Genomic DNA, 21094 nt, shown 5'->3' with positions numbered 1-21094 from the left:
TCATGCAGAATGGGGTTAACAAGTTCAGTTTCCCTAAAATTACAACACACAGTTAATAAAAAACTAGATCTTCAACCACACCAATTGCTTTGCTAGCATTCTACAATGGAAGGTCAGAGTGCAGATGGCGTTTAAAATCACTATAATTTAGTAATGTTATGAAAGACCGACATGTCACATACAGGTATGCTACCTAGCTTCATCAGTCAAATTCGTATGGAAATCAGATTTTGTTAATACTTGTCAAAAGTCAAGCAAAGTCATTAAGTGCATCACAAACAGGTGACTACTTTCAAAAATAAAATTTTCACTCATCTTAAATTATGTCAAGATCATCTGGGTTTTCAATGGAAGTACAAGGGGTCTCAAAGGTTAGAAAACCGTAGATTTCAGAGTGATCCCCAAAATCTGAGCACAAATATCTTGGCTGCCACACCATTGCTAATTTGAGTATGTACAGCATGGTCAGAGATGCCATCCATCTTTCTGATGGAGATTATGAAATGTGGCTCTCCAGATCCGAATGACAAGAGTTGGTGATCGCACCAATATTTATCCCATAATCATTATCACAAAATGAGTTCTGGTCATCACCACAGAAGCATGGCAGTGAATAATTTAGTTTCCACATTTTCAACATCAAATGTACTTTATTATCTGTAAAGTGCCTTGGGGACTTAGGAAATTGTGCAATGCAAATGTAAGCTGGGCTTTCTTCTAAATCAGGTAAAGCAAAGAACAGGCATGTCTCTGAAATGCCCTCGCAGTAGATTACACTGGATAACAATTATCTCCCCCCCTCCCCCCCAAAAAGGTTTGGTTCCTGAGAAAAAAATAACGAGGATTATGATAGACAACTTCAAGTTGAACACAAAGATAATTTCAGATTTGCTGTATCACATAGGAAGTTGGAGAAACATTAAATTGACTTTCAATGAATTTAGCATGTTGAATCACATAATGATGCTGACTCATTGCGTTAGTTCAAATGCCCTAAAATGTTTTGCTAATTTTTGTTTGTACTCAGCATCTGATGCCTCTTGTGTCAATGTCCAACAATAGTCAGCCAGCAATGATGGATTCCAGTTGCCCTGGTCCATGGTCACATGTGAAACCTTTCACCATGTTCACCACTGTCTGGACCAAGATCAGCGGGAAAGAAGTTCAAGTGCAAATGCAGAAATGAATTTTCAATGACATGTTGCTCTTCATGGTTTCATATGCTTGAAGTAAACTTAAAATATGACAGGAAATCACAGAAGGAGGTTATATCTAAAAAAAAGTGGTAGGAAATTTTGAAGGTGTTTTTCGTGATCAGCAGCCCAAAATCCATAAAATACACCCAAAAGTGTTCAAGAAGCAAAAGTCTTCATTGTCCAGTGTTATTTAGCCAGTCACATATGAATGAAAATTGAAGACAATTCCTCTTCAGTTTCTGCCTGATCTTTGCTTCACCTCCTGTTGAGAGTTGGGTATTTTACTGGACAGCAGGTGAGGATGGAGAGACCTGTCTACTTTCTGTCATCCTCCACCACATTCCAGAGAGGCTTGGCCCAAAGATGGCAGCCCAGCTCTCAACAGAAGTCATTTCTGTGATCCTGTGTATGTCAGTCAAAGATGCATCTAAATAAAATGACGTCTTCTCATGTATAGGAAAAAAAACAGACAATTCTCAACTCTGCATGTATACATGTTTATTCAATGCCTTAAAAGAAGATATTGATAAAGTGACATGAAATAGGAGGCTAAGATAAACCCTGCATAACCTGGTAACTATAAGTATTTGAGAAAGACAAAATACCAACAGTTCTTGATTTTACTGATTACAAGAGTTTTCCAAACACTAACATTCACCCTTTTCTGCAGGGACAAAGCAAAACAGAGCTCCTGTGGTCAAATATCTATGGACCACCACCACACAGTTAAAATACAGCCAAACCTCGTTACAACAAACCTTCTGTTACATTAAACTTCCCCCAGGTCCCCCGCTGAAGCTCCATTTCATTTTTAATTAAAAAAAAGTCTAAGGAATTCAATCCCTTCATGAAATAAAACTTTGTTATAACATGCAGACCAGCAGATCCATCGGCACCATTTGTAATGAGTCTTCTTTTTCTTTTTGCATGATTATAATCATTCTTACCCATTCAGAATATATTCTACTGCCACCAACACTGCCCAGAAAGGAAAACAAAATATCAAATTTTAAAACGGCGGTGGAACACATTTCCCAGCAATCGGTGGTCAAGGAATGAAATCAAGAATTGGAGCTGAAACCTTGGCAAAGCAAAGCACACCCCCTCCCCTCCCCATTCACCCCATCCAATAAAACCACCCATGGGTTAGTAATAATGAGGTTCCACTGTAATAGCCCATTCAACAACAGAAGATGTTTGTTCGACAAACAGATCATCAACATTTTGAGCAGAACTGTAAATACCCCTCTATCCCCACCATTTTCTAGAAATAAAACAAGATTCCCAATTCTCCAGTTTTTTTTCCTATAGAATGAATACTGGTTAAGAAATGTTCAAGTTATGCATTAAGCATACTCCCAATTATTTATCAATATATAGTTTACAAGGACAGCATTTGCCAAACCTAAAATAATCTGCCTTTCTTCTAGCTGACCAGGAACCCAGCCTGACCAGTTTCTCATTCTGCATTGTAGTAGTCCCATTGTGACATTTGTTTTTTTATTAAAAACTATGATTAAAGTGACAGGCCAAATCTGCCGTGCTTAATTAGGGTGCTGTTTCCAGATCCAGGAGACGCCAGATCACACCTTGAACTTGCCAGAGAAAAATATTTTCTTCTTTGATTTCTTTTTTCCACATGGGAAGTCCATACCCAAAGGGATTATTGTAAAAAGAACACCGGGTAACTATTAAAAATCAATGATCGAACATCCTGCCTGACAACTTAGCAGAGACGATCTGCTACCACTCAGCATTGTGACAATCCCAGTGTCAGGACATTATTTCCCCTCAGACTCCCCCCATTCAACAGGTCAGACAGACTCTGCCAATGCCCTCAGCGCAATTTGTGCTTCACTGTCCAATGGTACCTCTGCCTTATTGCTGCTATTATTATACCAGAGCACTATATGATTAACTAATATTAAACGCCTCTGCAAAAAGTGCTAAGAGTTTTCATATAAAAATTCTGTTATGGTTGTGGCACTCCCGGCAGAAACAACCAACAAAGGAAGCCATTTAATACAGAATATGTTTCCATTCAATAATGGATTACTAAAACCAGCACTGGAATTCAATTGCACAAAAAGTTTACATCGTGTGCGGAATGTATTTTCTAACTTTTTTTTAAGCAAATGATCTGAAATTAACATTTACAGAACGAATAAAAATTAAAAAGGAAAACGCACACTGTTCAAAATGTATGATAGACAGAATTTAGAATATTAGCTTGTGGTGTAGTGTTCAGTGAAGGATTGGCCATGTATCCTGCAGTTATCTTGCCTGCAGTGTTGTTGTGAGATGCTGATCCCATTCCATAAGATATAAGGGACTGAGGTACCGAAGGAGCAGGTGGAAGAGCATGTGCGTATTCCTGCGATGTCACAGACCACGGGAAGGTGCCCGATCTGCTGTACGGCTGGTGTCCATTGTGGTTCGATACAGAAGGCACGCCAGAACAGAAACAGTTATCCACAGAGCAGACAAGGATTTTGCGGCCACCGTAGCCGACAGACTGAGAAAGTACAGACTGCTGGGAAGGTGTGCCGTTGGGATAGTGAGTTGTATTGAAGACAGAGCCCGTGTGGACGGGCTGTGGACCGCTGGTCAGTCCCACGATATGTTGGGAAGAACTGCAGGGCACAAGGGACTGTGCTGACTGGCCCTCCACCACAGGCCCGCCCTGGCCCATAAACTGACTGGCAACATTCCCAGCTGTTACCTCCAGGAAGCCATTTTCCACACCAGATGTCGTGGGCATTGGAAAAGCAGTGGAGTGCTTGCGTTTCTCTCCAACTGCATTGGAAATGTTGCAGGTGTATGCAGGAACGCTCTGCAGAAACGGTACGGGCGTGCTTATTGTTCCTGTTGACGTACACCAAAGAGAGACAGGTTACACCAAGAATCTTCAACTGCCGCAAACAAGTCCACATATAGGTGTTTTCATTATTTTGTTGATTTTTTATTAAGGATGAAAACAAAACATTTGGTTGGCATTTCTTCTGCTCTCTTAAAGAACTTTTGCCAGGGGGCCATTTATCTACAAATCCCACACAATAAAATGAAGAATATGATTCAGCATCCAGATATACATCAACCACAAGTAATTGTAATCTCTGGGCACATAAAGACCACATTTTCAAATATACTAAATAACCTCTTTAACGCCATTGAAATGCAGATGATCCTCCACCCCCCCACCTCAAGTGATGAGCACATTAAGACATTAATCAAGTCTGTTCCCCAGCACCTGAATAGAAATGACGCACATGATCGATTTAAAATAACCAGCCACGTCTACAATCAGCACCCAATTAACTCACCAAAACTTGTTTCCATTTTCAATTTGAAATCCTGTTTCAACATGCAATGGCTGTTATGACAAGGAATGATTCAGAGGACTGGCCACTTTAAAAGAGTGACATATACAGTGGATTAGGGACATTCTTAGGATCCTCAAATTGAATTCCATTTTGTATTTAGGATAGCAATTTGTCATCTACCATAAAAAAATTCAGCCACTTCAGCAGGATAAAGGGAGGAAAGTTTAGGGGAGACATCATGTGTTTTTTTTTAAACACAGAGTTGTGGGTGCTTACCACGATTGGTGGTAGAGGCTGAAACATTCGGGCCATTTAAGAGACTCTTAGGCACATGGATTAAAGAAGAATAGAGAATTATGAAGTAGGAAGGGTTTAGTACTTTTTTTTGGTAGGAATATATAGAACAGCAACACATCGAGGGCCTGAGGGCCTATATTGTGTGGTAATGTTCTGTGTAAACATTTTACAGTATGCATACTTGTAGAATTCACTATATTAAAGGGAAAATTCTGTGAAATTATTTATTATCCAAGAGTATCTGCATTTTTGTTTTCTCCAAAGGTTTGAAGGCAAGGTTTAAAGATTTTTCGCACCCAACCAAAACATTAGTTTTTATAAAAGTGCTCAAGGTTGTCAACTGCTTGCAATTGGTTAATAGCTAGCCAATGTCACACAAGTGAGATCAAGCTCATTGACAAGTGCCAGTGAATTAGTTTTCTTTGTTCACAAACCAACAGCTCTTATATTCCATTTTCTTGCTGCTAGTTCGCAAATTATAACTTCAAATGTTACAGTGATCTAGTGAAAATAAAGTCTCATCTTCTGGGTTGCTAAACCTAACACCATATCCATATACATCGTAATGTGGGATGCAGGACAGGGTTTAGCAAAAACTACGTTTGAATTAATTGTGACAAAGGCCTAAGTGTTGATCATTAGATGGTAAAGCACTAGACTTTTGCAGTTGGGAAGAAAAACATTTCCTTTTTTTAGAAATCCCTTTAAACTATGTACTGTTGTAAATGTGTTCAATATAATCAATTGTTGCTCATTTAATTCTATATGTTGCTTCACATGGATCTATTTTTAATTCAAATTCGTATACAATATTGGTTAGTGTATAGAAGCTCATCAGAGTAGAGTTAATTCAATATCAATAATATGAGGATTAGCATCTTAACAAGATTAATTTTATCAGGATAAGACAGAGAAATTAGCTAAAACTATGAAAATTGAGAAAACACAAAAATGAGCTTAATAAAGAATGGACAAGGTTTACCTCAGGGCCAAAAGATACATTTATCAAATAATAAAACACAGAACATTTGAGGGATGAAAACTTAAGGAACTCTCATACAAAAATGAGAAGAACAGGGTAGATTTAAAGGATTGGGAGAGAAAGTCAAAAGGAGGAAAAACAAGTTGGCCAAAGTTTTAACAATGATATATGAAAAGCTAGTGAGGAAAAGCAAGAGGAAGTCAAAATATTTTTGAGGATCATCGGGGCAAAGTGATTCCTTCCAAAAAGAGATGAAGGCAATACTGAAAATGAAAATCAGAAATTGCCAGACTTGCTGAATTACTTTCCATCAATTTTCATAGTGGAGGAAGCAAACAATGCATTTAACATTCCAGGGGAAAACAAAATGAATACAGGACTGAAACTCAACAATGTTAACACAAGCACTTAAACGCAATAGAAAAATTTACAGCATTAAAGACGTTCAAATCCCCAGATCTGACATTTTCCACCTCTAGGGTTTCAAAGCAAGGTGATGAAAACTGCAGATGTTTTAGCCATAAACCATTTGTCCAGCTCAGGAACTGTGCATTTAAACTGGAATCTTGTTTAAGATCGATTGTAGGATTGGTCTGAAATTGTGGAAGATTATGAGAATCCATAATTAGAAGTTAGAAAACAGCTTCAGGGTACTTTGAGAAATTTGAACTAGGATCCAATATGGGCTGATAGAGAGAATATTTTGTCCAAAGTTAAATTGAACTTTGGAGGAAATGCCAATGTGTGTAATTTACATTATTTGCAAAAGAAACTTGTTATCATACTACGCAAGATTGCAAGTTAAAAAAAATAAAGCTCATGGATAGCAGATTGTAATAAAAATAGGGATAATATGTATGAATTCTAACTGCAAATAATTAGTGGTACCCCACCAAATTCTGGGATCTTAAAATTATACTAATGACAATGGATTAAATTGCTGGGCAAAACAGCGATGGATAGATTTCAAAGTAGGCCAATGAGAGGTCATCTATTCAGAGGCAAAAAACAGATCACAGTACAAGTTAACAGGTGGAGTGCGAAGAACGATGAGGTTCGAAGAGAGTCATAATTCATCAATCATAAAATGTTCTGTTACAAAAACAAAACTAAAAATGGTATTCGAAACCCAGAACATACAAAAGAGTCGCATGCATACTTCTTAGAAAGGAAATACCAGTCTGGAGAGAATGAAACCCAGAGTGCCAGAACATTGTCCAGGCCTTCTGTTAAACTGAGGAAAAATTACAAAAAAATAATCTTCTAAGTTGAAAACATAGTTGAAGTTTTGGAAATGTTAAAAAGAATTGATGATGCTAATTTAATTTAGAGATACAGGTCAGAAACAGGCCTTTCCAGCCCTTGAGGCTTGCGCCGCCCAAGTAAACCCATTTGACCAATTAACCTACCAAACCTGTACTTTCTTGGAATGTGGGAGGAAATCGGACCATCTGGAGGGAACCCAGGTTGACATGGGGAGAATGTACAAAACTTACAGGTGGCGACAGATTTGAACTGGGTCGCTGGCGCTGTAATAGTATTGTGCTGACCGCTACACTAACCATGCTGCCTTTGAGAGAATACATTTTCCTCCAACAGGAGAATCTACATCTAGAGGACCTACCCTTAAAAATAGCCAGGCAATTCAGGAAACATTTCAAAAATGTGCGGCAGAAAATGCAACACACTAAAGGCTACATATTGATTTTTTTTAAAAAACACTAAATCTGAGAGATTTTTTTTGAGGAAAGAGTATCCAGGAATATGGAGTCTAAAAAATGGCTTAAGCCAAGGTAGGGCAGCATACACCTGATCTCAATGTGTGGGCCACTACAGAGAAAGGAAAGCCAAAATGTCCCCAGTTTCTGCTAAAGGATCATGTACAAAGGTAGAAAACTGTATGAAATGACTTTTTGTCTAATCTGGCCTGGCATCCAAACGATACTTAAAAACAATCCTTGGTCATAACTTATTGTGCACTTATTTTCATTTTAAATGGGATTTTGTTTTTTACCTTCAAGCAACTTCCTGATGTGTTTCTCCTTCTTGCCAATTTCACTAAGGAAAGGTTTTGGCTGCAGGTGACCAAATTTAGGAGGTGGCAGTCCATTTCCAGTGCATGCCTGAGTCCTTGAAGAAACAAGAAAATATTGCCTTCAGTTTCACATCATGATCATCAAGCTTTCCAATAATTCTTAAAGACTACCACCCAGACAATACACTTTAGTATTGTCTGCGCACACATGCTTTGAACTGTACAGACTAGGCAACACTAGTCTTCATCAACTTGGAACCACAACTTCAAGAGTTTTTGCTGAAAATCAGAGCCATTATTCACTGGGTGATATGTATACAATAGTCAGTTATTACAGATTTCCTCCCAACAATCTGGCACCATGGGTATTAACTATATTTATATGTAAGGAAGCACTTACAGATAATGATGGTGACACATTGCAAAAGTGCCAGACAACCATGGTGTTTTGCAAACCAGTCTTAAGCTTCTGGGATGTCAGAAACCGATCCAGCACTGAAAAAGGTGCACTTTAATGAAACTGTCACTGGAGTGATTAAGTTATTTTAGCACACGATTTAAGCTAGTAATGGTTTTGCTAATGAACGACATCTCCTTCCCATCCCCTTTATCTCTCAAGTTGACAAATCGGACAATATTATGTTAATTCGGCATGGAGCCGATGAGCACAATTTTATATCCAAATAAATGGGAAAAAATCTTATTTCTTGTGGTTAGCTTTATTGTTACTTTTTAATTCTCATATCCCTATTTATAATGAAAACGATGTATTTTAATAGCATCCTCCTGACATTATAATACAAATCCTTATCTTGTGAAGAAGAGAAATTATTATGTGCCAAACAACTACTTTTCTGCTTATCAAACTGTCTTCCACGTGGCAACTATAATTTTAAAAAAATTATTCCTATTGCCCACAAGAAGGTAATTATAAAAGGCACTTTTTTGAACCACAACCACCTTCTGGTGAAAGTATCCTGTCCTACTGTTGGGAGTGGGAGTTTCAGGATACAGGCCGAGCAACAGAAAAGGCAACAGGAAGAGAAGCTGCAGTTTGCACTGTTTCCTTTGTACAAAAGCCTTGGCAAGTTTCTGTGGTACATTTCAGACGGTACGCACTAATCAAGGTGCACAGGTGGCGGAGAGCGTGAATATTTAAGGTGGTAGATGGGGTGTCAATCAAGTAGGCTGCTTCGTTTTGGATGGTATTGAATTCCACTAATCATACACTTACCATGAGTGAAACACAATAGGTTGAAGACACCGTGATTTTATTAAACACACCAAAATGCTGGCAGAACTCAGCTGGTCTGTTCAGCATCTATGGGAGACATATATTGCTGACATTTCGGGCCTGAGCCCTTATTCAAGGGGGGGGGGGGGGGGGGGGGGAAATCAGAAAAGGTAGAAGAAGGATATATCATCAAGTTTCAGAATTCAACCAATAGGGGAGGAATCCAGACCAACAAAAGAAGTTAAATGGATATGTTAAGGGACTGGGTGAGAACTTATCATGTCTGTGCGAAAGGAGATAGGGAATGGAGAGAAGATGGGGGATGCAAGGGGTAAAGGGAGCTTTTAATGTAAGCTTTTAAGAGAAGTAGATATTAATGGCATCCAGTTGGAAGGTGTCCAGTCAGAAGATGAGGTGTTGTTCCTCCAATTTACATGTGGTCTCAGTCTGGCAGCACATTAGACCACTGACAGACATGTTGGCAAGGGAATAGGATGGAGAATTGAAATGCATGGCCACTGGGAGATCCACACTATTGTGGTAGACAGAGCTGAGGTGCTCAACAAAGCCATCTCCCAGCCTGCATCCAGTCTCTTTGATGTAGAGGAGACCTGAGTCTCATGTACTGCCAGACTGAGACCACCCATAAAATGGAGAAACCACACCTCATCTTCCAACTTGGCACCCTCCAACCAGAAAGCATTAACATCGACTTCTCTGGCTTTCGTTAAACCAAACCCACCCGCCCCCCCCCCCCCCCAACACCACTGTCATCTATCCCCTCATTTGCTGTTTCCTTTCAAAGACAAGATAAATTCTACCTAATCCCTTATTAACACCTTTTGTTGGACTGATTCCTCCCCCACTGTTTGAATTTTAAGACTTTCTGTTACATTCTGCTTCTGCCTTTTCCTTGAATAAGGGCTCAGGCCTGAAACGTCAGCAAAATATCTTTGCTTCCTCTAGATGCTGAAAAGACCAGTTGAGTTCCTCCAGCATTTCGATGTGTTTAATACATCTATTGTGTGTCCCGTGGATGCTGGGAAAAGCAAGAGATAAGTCAATCACTGCGATACACCCAAATTCTGACCTATTAACCATATAACCATTTACGGAGCAGAAACAGGCCATGTTGGCCTTTCGAGTCCACACCGGTTCACTGATTTTGTGCGCCCTCTTCAGGCATTGGTCCCGGTTGATCTTCATTCAATAACGATGGGCGAATTCAATGCAGGTGGAATCAGATAATAGCAAAACTATGAGCAAACAGATTGTTGTAGCTATCTGGCTGGTCCCATCAAGGTTGAGTCAAAATGGACAAAGATTCAAACACTCAAGTTGACCTGCTGCATCACAGATACCACCAATCCCCCTGAGTGTAAAGCCCTGCAAAAGGTCATGCACACAGCCAGGACATCACCGGCAAAACCCTTCCCACCATCAACAACATCTTTAGGGAATGCTGCTGTCGGAGAGCAGCAATTGCCAAAGATCCACACCACCCAGCACATGCTCTGTTCTCACTGCTGCCATATGCTGAGTCAGGTTTTTTTTTGGAACTACCAATAAGTGGTAATTTTGCTTCACCCACAGGAAAAAGAACCTCAAGGTTATATGTGATGTCATGTATGTATTTTGACATAAATCTGAGATCGAAGTCTAGAAATCTAATCTGAACTGGCTATCAGTCTAATTCTGGCTGCTAACCTGCTTCACTTGATATCTACGCATGATCGCCATGTGATGCCATGGAAGAGGAAAAAGACAATTTTCTGAGTGGCTTAATTCTATATCATTCAAATTTGCAAAGACAACCATTTAGAGGGGAAGCAATACTATTGGAATCTTCAATTAATGGAATTGACTTTATTGTCAATATCACAATTAGTTTATCTGTTCTCTGGAAAGCTGTACTTGTTGGTATTCATTGCACTGCAAGTCTTAGAAAAAATGGCCATTTTCAACATTCCCTCACATGCAAATGCCAAATTGTTTGTAAATGCAACATAAAATTAATGCTTACCTTTCTAGAAGAATTTTTACTGATTTTGTATTCTGGAAAAAAAAACAAATCACAACGTTACATAGGACACTATTTTTTTTCCTGATATTTGCTTAACAAATGTTGCTGAAATATGTTATAGGGATGAAGGATTGGGAGGCAAGATAATACAAAGAAAAAAATGATGGAAATAAAACCACAAGGCCAGCGTGACAAACTTCCTGCTTGTGGGTTTGCTCTGAGTAATCATCTTTGTCATATGTAACCCCCAGATTTATTTTTCTGCATCTGTTGGTGTGGAATTGTTAAACAAAAAACATCTTGATCCAAAATGGCACAGCACTGTGTAGCAGCAACACCAACAGTGGCATGGAATTTGTACCTCCTCGCCATGTCTGCATAAGTTTCCTCTGGGTGCTCCAGTTTCCTCCCACCCTTCAAAATGTACCAGGGCTGTAGGTTAACTGGATGTAATTGGGTGGCACAGGCTAGTGGGCCGAAAAGGGCCTGTTACCATGCTGTATGCCTAAAATTTAAATTTAAACGCTCATTTAACTTACCCCAATTTAATTTTTAAAGTGGTGAGGGGGGGAAAATGGATGATGGGAATGCAGTAATGTTTATCTAGGCAGAACTCAGTAAGGTATTTGACTAATTAGCACATAAAAGGCCAGTTTATACAAATGAGGCTCAAGGAATGAAATGATCATTAGCACCAATGATAGGACATCAGTTTAAAAGATTGTCAGAATTTATCGTCATGAACAAGTAATGAAATTCGGTGATTTGCGGCAGCATCACAGGGCAAACATTCATATTTTGAACCATCTTACAACAATAATATAAAAATAATAGTGCACGAAAAGTAACTTTGGTTCAATAATTATTCAGGAATCTGATGGCACTAAGTGCTTGTCTTTAGGCTCCTGTACCTTTTTCCTCAAGCATAGCAGAGCGAAAAGAACATGGCCTGGGTGGTGGGGGTCTTTGAGGAAAGAGGCTGCTTTTTTTTTTTAAAGACACCACCTCATGTAGATATCCTTGATGGAGTGAAGTCTAGTGCCTGCAATGTCGCAGGTAGAGAGCAGAGGCAAGGCTGGTGAGCAATAGATAGTGTTGTTCTCCAGGTATCAGTGCTGGGACCACTGCTTTTTTCAATGCAGTGTTATTTAGAATTGGATGCAGATTATGTCCATTTCTTCTACTATTCTCCTCACTGTTTATCATATTTATGAATTTGCGGATGACATCTCGCTTGAAAGTGTAATAAAGAGTAAATATAGTAATAGAAGGCATGGATAGATAGCTGAAAGGGCAGACAAAGGGCAGATTGAGTTGTATTCTTTATGCCAAAGTCTAAGGAATCATAATATAGACTATATGGCACAGTTCTAAAAATGCCAAGTATCAGATAAAGATGAGATGGAATAGAAGAAGGAGACAGAACGCCTAATGGCATGGTGTCAAAATAACAACTTCTCTCTCAATCTCAACAAATCATAGACTTCAGGTGAAAAGGGGAAGCGACCACATCTGTGTACATATCAGTACCACTGAAGTGGTTGTAGTAGATAGTTTGAACTTCTTGGGAGAAAGCACACCACCTCTAGTTTCTGAGAAGACTAAGGAAGTTTGGCATGACTCAACAACTTCTCCACATTCAAAAGCATTCTTGCAGGCAGCATCACGCCATAGTATGGGAGCTGCTCCACTTAAGATTGAAATTATGCTGGCGAAGGGAGCTCAGAACAACATGGAAATATCCCTACCCTTCATGGACTCCATCTCTCACTGCCTAGGAAAAGCAGCCAACTTACCCATCACACCCTGGACACCTCCCTCATCCTATTGGGAAGAAGGTTCAAGAGAGTGAAATTGCACTCTAACAGGCTTAAAGACAGTTTCGTCTTCACAACCATCAGGCTCCAAAATGAACCCCACAACAGCACTGCCATGCTGCCCTTGCTTTATACTAATTGCTCTTTTCATTGTAATTCTGCACTCTGTGGCTGTGTTCTTTCCTCTCTGCTTTACCTGCTAGAGGTAAATTAGAGTTAACCTGCTAGACTGCTCATGGAAGAACCCTTCTCACTGTACCAGGTATAATGTGACAAATAACAAACCTTTCCAAGTAAGAAGTTAGGCTTGTGAAACTGAGGTGGTTGAGGAAGAGAGGAGATTTGATAGACATATACTGTACAAGATCATGATGTTAAGACCAAGTAGAAATGGTTTCCATTAATCCTTTGGATTTGGACTCCGCCATTTTTAACCTTTCATAATATATACTCTGGACTGGGTCCATGAGTAAACTACAGTATGAACACCAGTACGAACCAGCTAGTGAATGAGTATAAACCAGTCCTGGAAAATGGGGGCACAGAGAATATGCGCTTGTTGGTAGACGCTAAAACCAGAACATGGAGTTTAAAGGGTTAGCATAAGGTTCCAGGACCAGGGGACATAGAAACTAAATTCTAGGTAGAAGATTAAAGGGGGAGGATGTGGAATGGTTGAGAAAGAAAGCAATTTAGAATCCAGAAATCACTGACAAAAGAATCAATCAGTACATTCCAAAGGGAAATGGAGAAGTATTTGAAAGAGAATTTCAGGGTTATTGAGAAAGAGCAGGGGAAAAGGGATGATCAGATTGTTTGACCAAAAGCAGGCACAGATTCAGTGGGTTGAATAGCCTTCTTGTGTGTAGTAAATGTCCTTTGACATTTGTAAGAAACACCCAAATGTTTATTTTTTCGTGACTACACTCCTACAACCATGGGAAGCCACAAAAAAAAATCATTATGATAGCCTTAGCAGTAGCAAAAAAATGTATAATGTCATCTTGGAAAATGGAAGAGAGCCTGAGAGTACATCAATGGTACATGGAAATGAATAAATGTATTCCATTGGAAAAAATAACATAATTTAAAAAACAAAGTCACAATGTTTGAATAAATTTGGAAACCATGCATGGAACATATCAGAGAGAGCATGCCCAGGACCTCCATCCCCTAAAATGAGAATAAGACGACAAAACAACTAGATTCAGTGTGTAATAAATAGACGACGCATTTTTCCTGTGTGTGAAGATATTGTTTTATGGTTTTATTGTATTGTATATGTGGAATACGAATGGATTGGGGGGGGTGGTGGGTAGAGGGGAGGGAGGGAAAGGGGGTAAAAAGAGAGAAAAGGTCACTGTGTAAATTTAATGAGAAACATTTGTACATATTTTGGTTGACATGATTCACAGTGTGAAAAATAAAAAATTGTTTTTTAAAAAAACACCATAGGAAGCAATGAGGCATTAAAATCCTGATATTTCTGGAAAATAATTTTTGAAAAATCAGAAATTAAAAATATCACCATAAATTATTTGTATGCATATCCCCTAACATTCCTAATGCTATGAAAAAACAACTGGATTTTATTAATCCTACTTGTTTACTGTGGAGGAGACAGCAAGCTTAAAAAAATATACATAATTTAAGGAAAATACTGTGCAGTAATGGCGAACCAAGTTGGAATTTAATTCCCCAATTATTTATGCTAAACCTGCACAGGAATTTTTAAAAATCTGTTTTCCTATTCGGATTACATGCCAATGGCAAGTTAAAACTGACAAGCCAATTTAAAAAGATAGATCCTTTGGTAAACATTTAAGGTGTAACAACTCACTCCCTTCAAAAGGGAGAGAACTACAATTAAATAATTATAGCCACAACCTAATTTATCCCATTTTTTTTTAAAGCACCAACACAAACCATGGCTCATATCCTTTTTCTGAAAACAATTTCATTCCTTCAGTACTAGGCTGAGCAGCTACAATAAGTTTTAAAGCACCAGATTTTCCCTTTCATTGAAAATGATTAAATTTAGACAAAGAGCATGGTGACAGGCCCTTCCGGTCCATCAGCCTGTGCTGTCTAAACACCCCAAATAACTGACAACCCCCATATATTTTGGAGGGTGGGAGGAAGATGGAGCACCAGGAGGAAACGCTCACAGACACGGGGAGAACATACGAACTCCTTACAGGCAGCACCAGATTGGAACCCAGGTCACATGTGCTGTAATGTCTTTTGAAACTGCTTTCAAAATTAAGAAACCGTTTACATGATGAATTAATTCATGGCAGCAGTTTAGTTTATTGTACTGAAAGGCTTAGTTTCATATGCTATCCAGGTAGCACAAAAAAAATGCCAATCTTTGGCATCAATTTGGTTTAAAAAAAATTAGATGCCAGGATAAAAGCAAAGTTACAAGATTCAACATGACAAAATCAAATTGAGGTTCTAGCATTTTAAATTAACAGGCAAACCAGAATAATTCATGGGAGACTTTCTGCCATTCCAGGAGTTGTTCGGCCATTAGTGGACGGATGGGAATCTGGGACAAACAGTCACTCCATGTGAAGGGAAATTCCCATCTCAATAGGTGCTCTAACTCCAGTGACAAAGCCCTTCGTCAAGGTATGAGGAGAAAGCAGGTAGGAGGCTGAATAAAAAGGTGGGAAGAGAGAAGAAGGGACGGGGGAGAAACACTGGCCAACAGTTGAGTAATCATAGGTGGATATGGCTGGGAGGGCAGAAGAAATACAAGCTGAGATGCGAGAGGGAGGGGTAGCTCTGAACAGAGAAGGAAGAGTGTAGGGAGCTGGAGGAATGCAGCTAACATTGTGCTGAATGTTAAAATGGATAGTTTTGCATCATCTTTTTCCATCATCAATTCCCGCGGCCATATTTTTCAGGAAAACTACCCATTTCCAAGAAATGGAATGGTCGACTTTCACAGGGGGTTCGAATTACAACTCCACCACCTGCACTCACTTCTCCCAAATGCCATACTTGGTTTCAAGTCCCTGATTGCTGATCTGAATTGATTTAACAACCTACCTTCATAAATGAAATATCCTCAGTCCTGTCCCACATTTTTTGAACGGAGTTCAGTAATTTTTTGGCCTCTTCCAATCGTTCATTCAGCTGATGCACTTGTGAAGCATTCTCGTCACAGAATTTTGTCCGTGTTTTATCGATCAGTTCCAAGGTTTTTCCCAGATCTTCTTCGAGAATCTGACGCATCTTCTCATATTGCAAGCGAACTTCCTCTTTCAATTGATGGACTTTTTCCTGAGAAAAACGAGGCAATGGCAGAAATTACAAAGCCTTTCACCCCATGGTTCACCCCACCTCAAACCAGAGCCATTTGTTTAATTGCAGATAACATGAATAATGCAGAAATTGGAAATTACAGATGCCAGCTTCTGTTTTCAACAAAAGGCCTCAAATAATCAAATGGAAATACACAGATAACTGAAATGATTGCACAGCAGCTAGAACATTTGAGCATTACAACAGGTATTATTTTTGTAATATACTTTGTACTGGAAGTAGGGGCATTGAATAATTTCCATTGACAAGACACTGTACTTTATCTTCAAGGAGCATAAAAAAGTATTCACTTTGGAAATGGCCATCAAAGTTTCAAAAATACAATAGTAAAACACAAAAGTCTGCAGACACTGTGATTGAAGTAAAAACAATGCTGGAGAAACTCAGCAGGTCAAACAGTGTCTTTTATATGGCAAATGTAAAAATACACATAACCAACATTTCAGGTATGGAAAAATATTGGTAAGGGAAAGGGGGAGGTATTGGTCACAAAGGCAGGTGGCAATAGGTGGATAAGGGAGGGAGGGGACAGCAGCAAGCAAGTGGAGGAAGTGAATAGAGAATAGAGAATAGAAAGGGAGTGGAGAGCTGACGGGGGAAGGGAAAGGAAATCAGGTTAGCAGAAACCAGAAAAGTTGATGTTTATGCCATTCGGCTAGAGTGCCCAGATGGAAAATTTGGGAGGGGGGGGGGTGGTGGATGGATTATGATGGCGGCATGGTTAGTGTAACGGCCAGCGCAATGCTGTTACAGCACCAGTGAGTGGGATTCAAATTTAAAGGAAGGTGCGCTGAGGATCTGACCGGGACACTGGTGCGGAGGTGAGTCAATTTGCGCTGAGGGCCTGACCAGGACTCCAGGATGAAGAGCCAGCGAATGCCACTCACTGCTAGAGTGACTTTCCCAAAGTATCTCCCTATCCTTGCCTAGTAAGAATCTATATATCTTTATTAGTATTAGGTATATTAGTAAGGCTTTGGTATGATTAGCATAACACTGTTACAGCACAAACGACAAGGGTCTAAATTTAAATTTTGTAAGTTATGGGAATTACTTGATTAAAGTGAACTTTACATAATTAAAGAATGCAATACTGATTATTTTCCAAATTACTTTACATTTTGCACTGTCTTTTGTCTTTTAAAAGGTGTATTCTTAATGCAGGTGTATTAATTAGTTAGGCATTGTAAAAATGAGTTTCAGACAACCTGAAAATTCTCATAGCTGACCTCCACATCCCCATAGGTGCCGGATAATAGGGATTTTATTGTATTCATACAGCCGTGTAAAGAACATAATTACAGAATATAGGATTTCAATGCAAAGAAAGATCAGTTAACATCAAGGGTAACATGATAAACCTTACTATGGGGTTCATTCAGGAGCCTGATGGCTGTGGGGAATAAATTGTCATTAAGCCTGTTGGTGCATGTTTTCATAGTCTTAAGCCTTCTCCCAAAAAAAAGAGGGGAATACAAGGCATTGGTGAGGCCAAATTTGGAGTACTGTGTACAGTTTTGGTCACCAAATTATAGGAAAGATATAAACAAAATAGAGAGAGTGCAGAGAAGGTTCACGAAAATGTTGACAGGATTTCAAGGTTTGAGTTACAGGGAAAGGTTGTGCAGACTGGGGCTTTTTTCTCTGGCGCGTAGAAGATTGAGAGGGGACTTGATAGAGGTGTTTAAGATTTTAAAAGGGACAGTCAGAGTAAATGTGGATAGGTTTTTTCAATTAAGAGTGGGGGAGATTCAAACTAGAGGGCATGTTTTAAGATTGAAGGGGGAAAATTATAAGGGGAACATGAGGGAAAATTTCTTTACGCAAAGGGTGGTAGGGATGTGGAATGAGCTTCCGACAGACGTGGTCGAGGCGGGATCATTGGTTACATTTAAGGAAAGACTGGATAGTTACATGGAGAGGAGAGGACTGGAGGGGTATGGACCGGGTGCTGGTCAGTGGGACTAGGAGGGTGGGGATTTGTTACAGCATGGACTAGTAGGGCCTAACTTGCCTGTTCTGTGCTGTAAGTGGTTATATGGTTATAATGTGTCTAGGGTGTGATGGGTCCTTCAGAGTGTTGGTTAACTTTCCTAGGCAGCAGGAGATGTGAATGGAGTCCATAAAGGGGAGAAAAATGTTTGCATTCATCACATTCTGCAGCTTCTTTTGATGTTGAAGAGGAGCTCCCACATCATGCTGCAAATCATTTACCAAGTATGCTTTTGATAGTGCACCTGTAGAAGTTCCTGAGGGGCTGGGGGAACATGCCGAACTTCCTAAGCCTTCTAAGTAGAGGTGTCGGTGCACTTTCTTGCCTGTAATTTCAATGTGTTTGTCCCATAGCAGGCCACTGGAGATATTTATTCCTAAGAACTTGAAAGCCTTTCAGTCAGCACCATTAATGTGGATGAGGGTGTGGACTCTGCCCCTCTCCTAAAGACAATAAAAAGTTTCCTTCATTTTATTGACCTCGAGAGATGTTATTGCATAACGCTAGAAATCTTTAGGATTATGAAAAGGCACAAATGGGAAGAAATTGAATCTGTTAGATGCACTAAATGTGCACCACAGTAATATATGTGCATTGACCTCGTCTTTTGAAATTCAGTTCCAATGAAGTGAATAGAATAGAATATACCATAGGACGAATTTCTACTCCAGAAAATCTGCTGTACAAACACGGAGGCCACAAATACAAAGTACCAAAAAAAAAATCAAGCAGATGATTTCCCCAGAACATTGGTGAAACTGTAGAAATTACCCTTGACTGGGAATGAGTGAAGAGACTAGTGTAGGTATACATTAAGGGGAGCATAATTGCATGCAGAAGAAAAAGATTACATTGGTAGTGTTAAGTGCAGATGAGAGGAGGCTCAAGTGGAGCACAAGACATGCAATCATGTCAGTGTTTATGTAATTCTCCTCTCCACACTCCCACAGGTAAATTGCTCAAAATTTAATAAAGGTTATCAGTGCACATTTCATTTTCAGCAAATGGCATTCTTGTCTCCATTCTGTTGAAACTCCAGGAGGAATTGAAAGAAATAATCCACAAATTCCTTTAATACTTTCTCCATCCTCCGGATAGCTCAGACCACTTTTCAACATTATTTTAATCTGAAGTATTTTAGCATAATTACTTGTGGAAGTAAATGCCACAGTCAATTTGCAAGGTTACCACAATCTGTCTTGGTGATGTTAAGCAAAGGGATGTTGGCCAGAATAACAGGACATCCTCACGAGCATATTTGATAATCTTTTACGTTCATGTTTAGTGCCTCACCCAAAATATCGGACACCAGTATATTCCTTTAACTGCAAAGATGTCATGCTTGTATTAAAATTGGAGTTTAAATTCAGACACACAAGCCAAACTGAAATTTCAGGTAGGCCACAAGTGGTTTTTGAACAAAATACCAACTGATCAGATGAATTAAAAGAGACAAAAATTTAAAAAAATTCTTGACGCAGTAAAGTTAGTAGTTCCAGATGGGAATTTAGAATTGAAGCTTTAACCAATAATGGTAGAATGATGACTTGACTATTTAATGACGTTATTCATCAGCTTGAATAGTGCACTGATCCAATCCAAGAAAAGCTCAGCTATCCATGTTAAATCATCTCCATTTAACATTCATGCAAAATTGCAAGCCTAAAAGGTTTAAACAATGAATTTCACTTACCTCAATTACACTTTTATCAGTTTTTAATTTGTATATTTGTTCTTCAATATCCTGTTCTCGTTCTGACAATCTCTCCTGTTGTTTCATCAGCATTTGCTTTAAAAAGGAAATAAAGCAAAGTGACCCTTCTATTCAAAAACAGTCATTACATTTGAACAATAATACTCAGAAATAACAATCCCAACATATTAATTCTATGGTATGCCACAAACTTTATTTGGTATCCCTTATGCATCAGGCAAAACCAGTCACAGCAATCCCAAATATTCACAAAGACTAACTAACAGGTTCACCGAGACTCGCCAACTCTGGCCTTGCACAAGAGACTGCAGATGCTATAATCAAGACGGGGGGAGCTGCTGGAGAATTCGGGAGGTCAGGCAGCAGCGGTGAAGGAAGAGGGATGGTGGGCCGAGATGCTGTTTCTTTCTTACCACTTGCCTCAGGTCTGTCAAATTTACAAAGACTGCTGTTGGCCGACAAGATGAGAGCTACTGACACTTAATCCAAGATTTAAAAGAAACAAAATATGCAAGTAGATTAGGAATGGAATTAGAAGCACTTTTATGCCTCATCACTAGGAAGGCTAAACCCATCATTTTTGCTTACTCCTCTGTGCTTTATGTCAAAACTTTGCATCACCATCTTGATTCATTTTTTCTCTAATCCTTCCAACCATGGTCTATTGCAGGACTGACCCTTCATTTTGACTCCTTACCAGGAACCCCTGATGTCAGACATAATTTATCAAGGGAGATGGGAAGAGTGGAAAAAGAAGAAACACAATGTTTTTTCAGCCAGTTAAACAGTGGCCTCTATTGAAAATGAAGATTGTATTTGGTTTTTTTCCCCATCACCTTGTCTCCAAACAATGCATAATACAGGGAAATATAAAAGGAGAAAATTTTTTGGTGACATGTTCAAACTAATACCTATTCCCTTCACAGGTCTGAGTTTTCATTCATTTGTTCAATTCTCAATTGAATATTTTTCAATTTATTTTTGTCCGGGAAAGTAAAGCAGCCAAAAAGAATCAGAGGAACACAGATAAAGAATCTGCCAAGGAAGGTATTTACATTTCAGCGCAGGAAATGCTTTACAAATTTCCAAAGCAGTTGGACACACAGGCTGCACTTTCACAGCAACAGAATAGTATTTTTAGCTGCAA

At 39.2% G+C, this 21094-nt stretch overlaps 1 protein-coding gene across 1 annotated transcript; it reads right to left on the bottom strand.

The window, feature by feature from the left end:
• Window positions 1-1679: 1679 nt before the first annotated feature.
• On the bottom strand, window positions 1680-20045 carry LOC138744286 (E3 ubiquitin-protein ligase TRIM8-like). Its single transcript, XM_069900163.1, has 5 exons — window positions 19927-20045; window positions 15965-16198; window positions 11091-11122; window positions 7813-7928; window positions 1680-4061 (listed from the first exon to the last, which is right to left on the bottom strand). Exons 1-5 carry the CDS (start codon window positions 20017-20019, stop codon window positions 3391-3393), a joined length of 1146 nt encoding a protein of 381 aa, XP_069756264.1. The 5' UTR covers window positions 20020-20045; the 3' UTR covers window positions 1680-3390.
• Between the last annotated feature and the right edge of the window lie 1049 nt (window positions 20046-21094).

Source organism: Narcine bancroftii, chromosome 10 (genome assembly GCF_036971445.1).
Source record: "Narcine bancroftii isolate sNarBan1 chromosome 10, sNarBan1.hap1, whole genome shotgun sequence".
Taxonomy (NCBI): domain Eukaryota; kingdom Metazoa; phylum Chordata; class Chondrichthyes; order Torpediniformes; family Narcinidae; genus Narcine; species Narcine bancroftii.
This window is presented reverse-complemented; position numbering and strand designations above follow the sequence as displayed.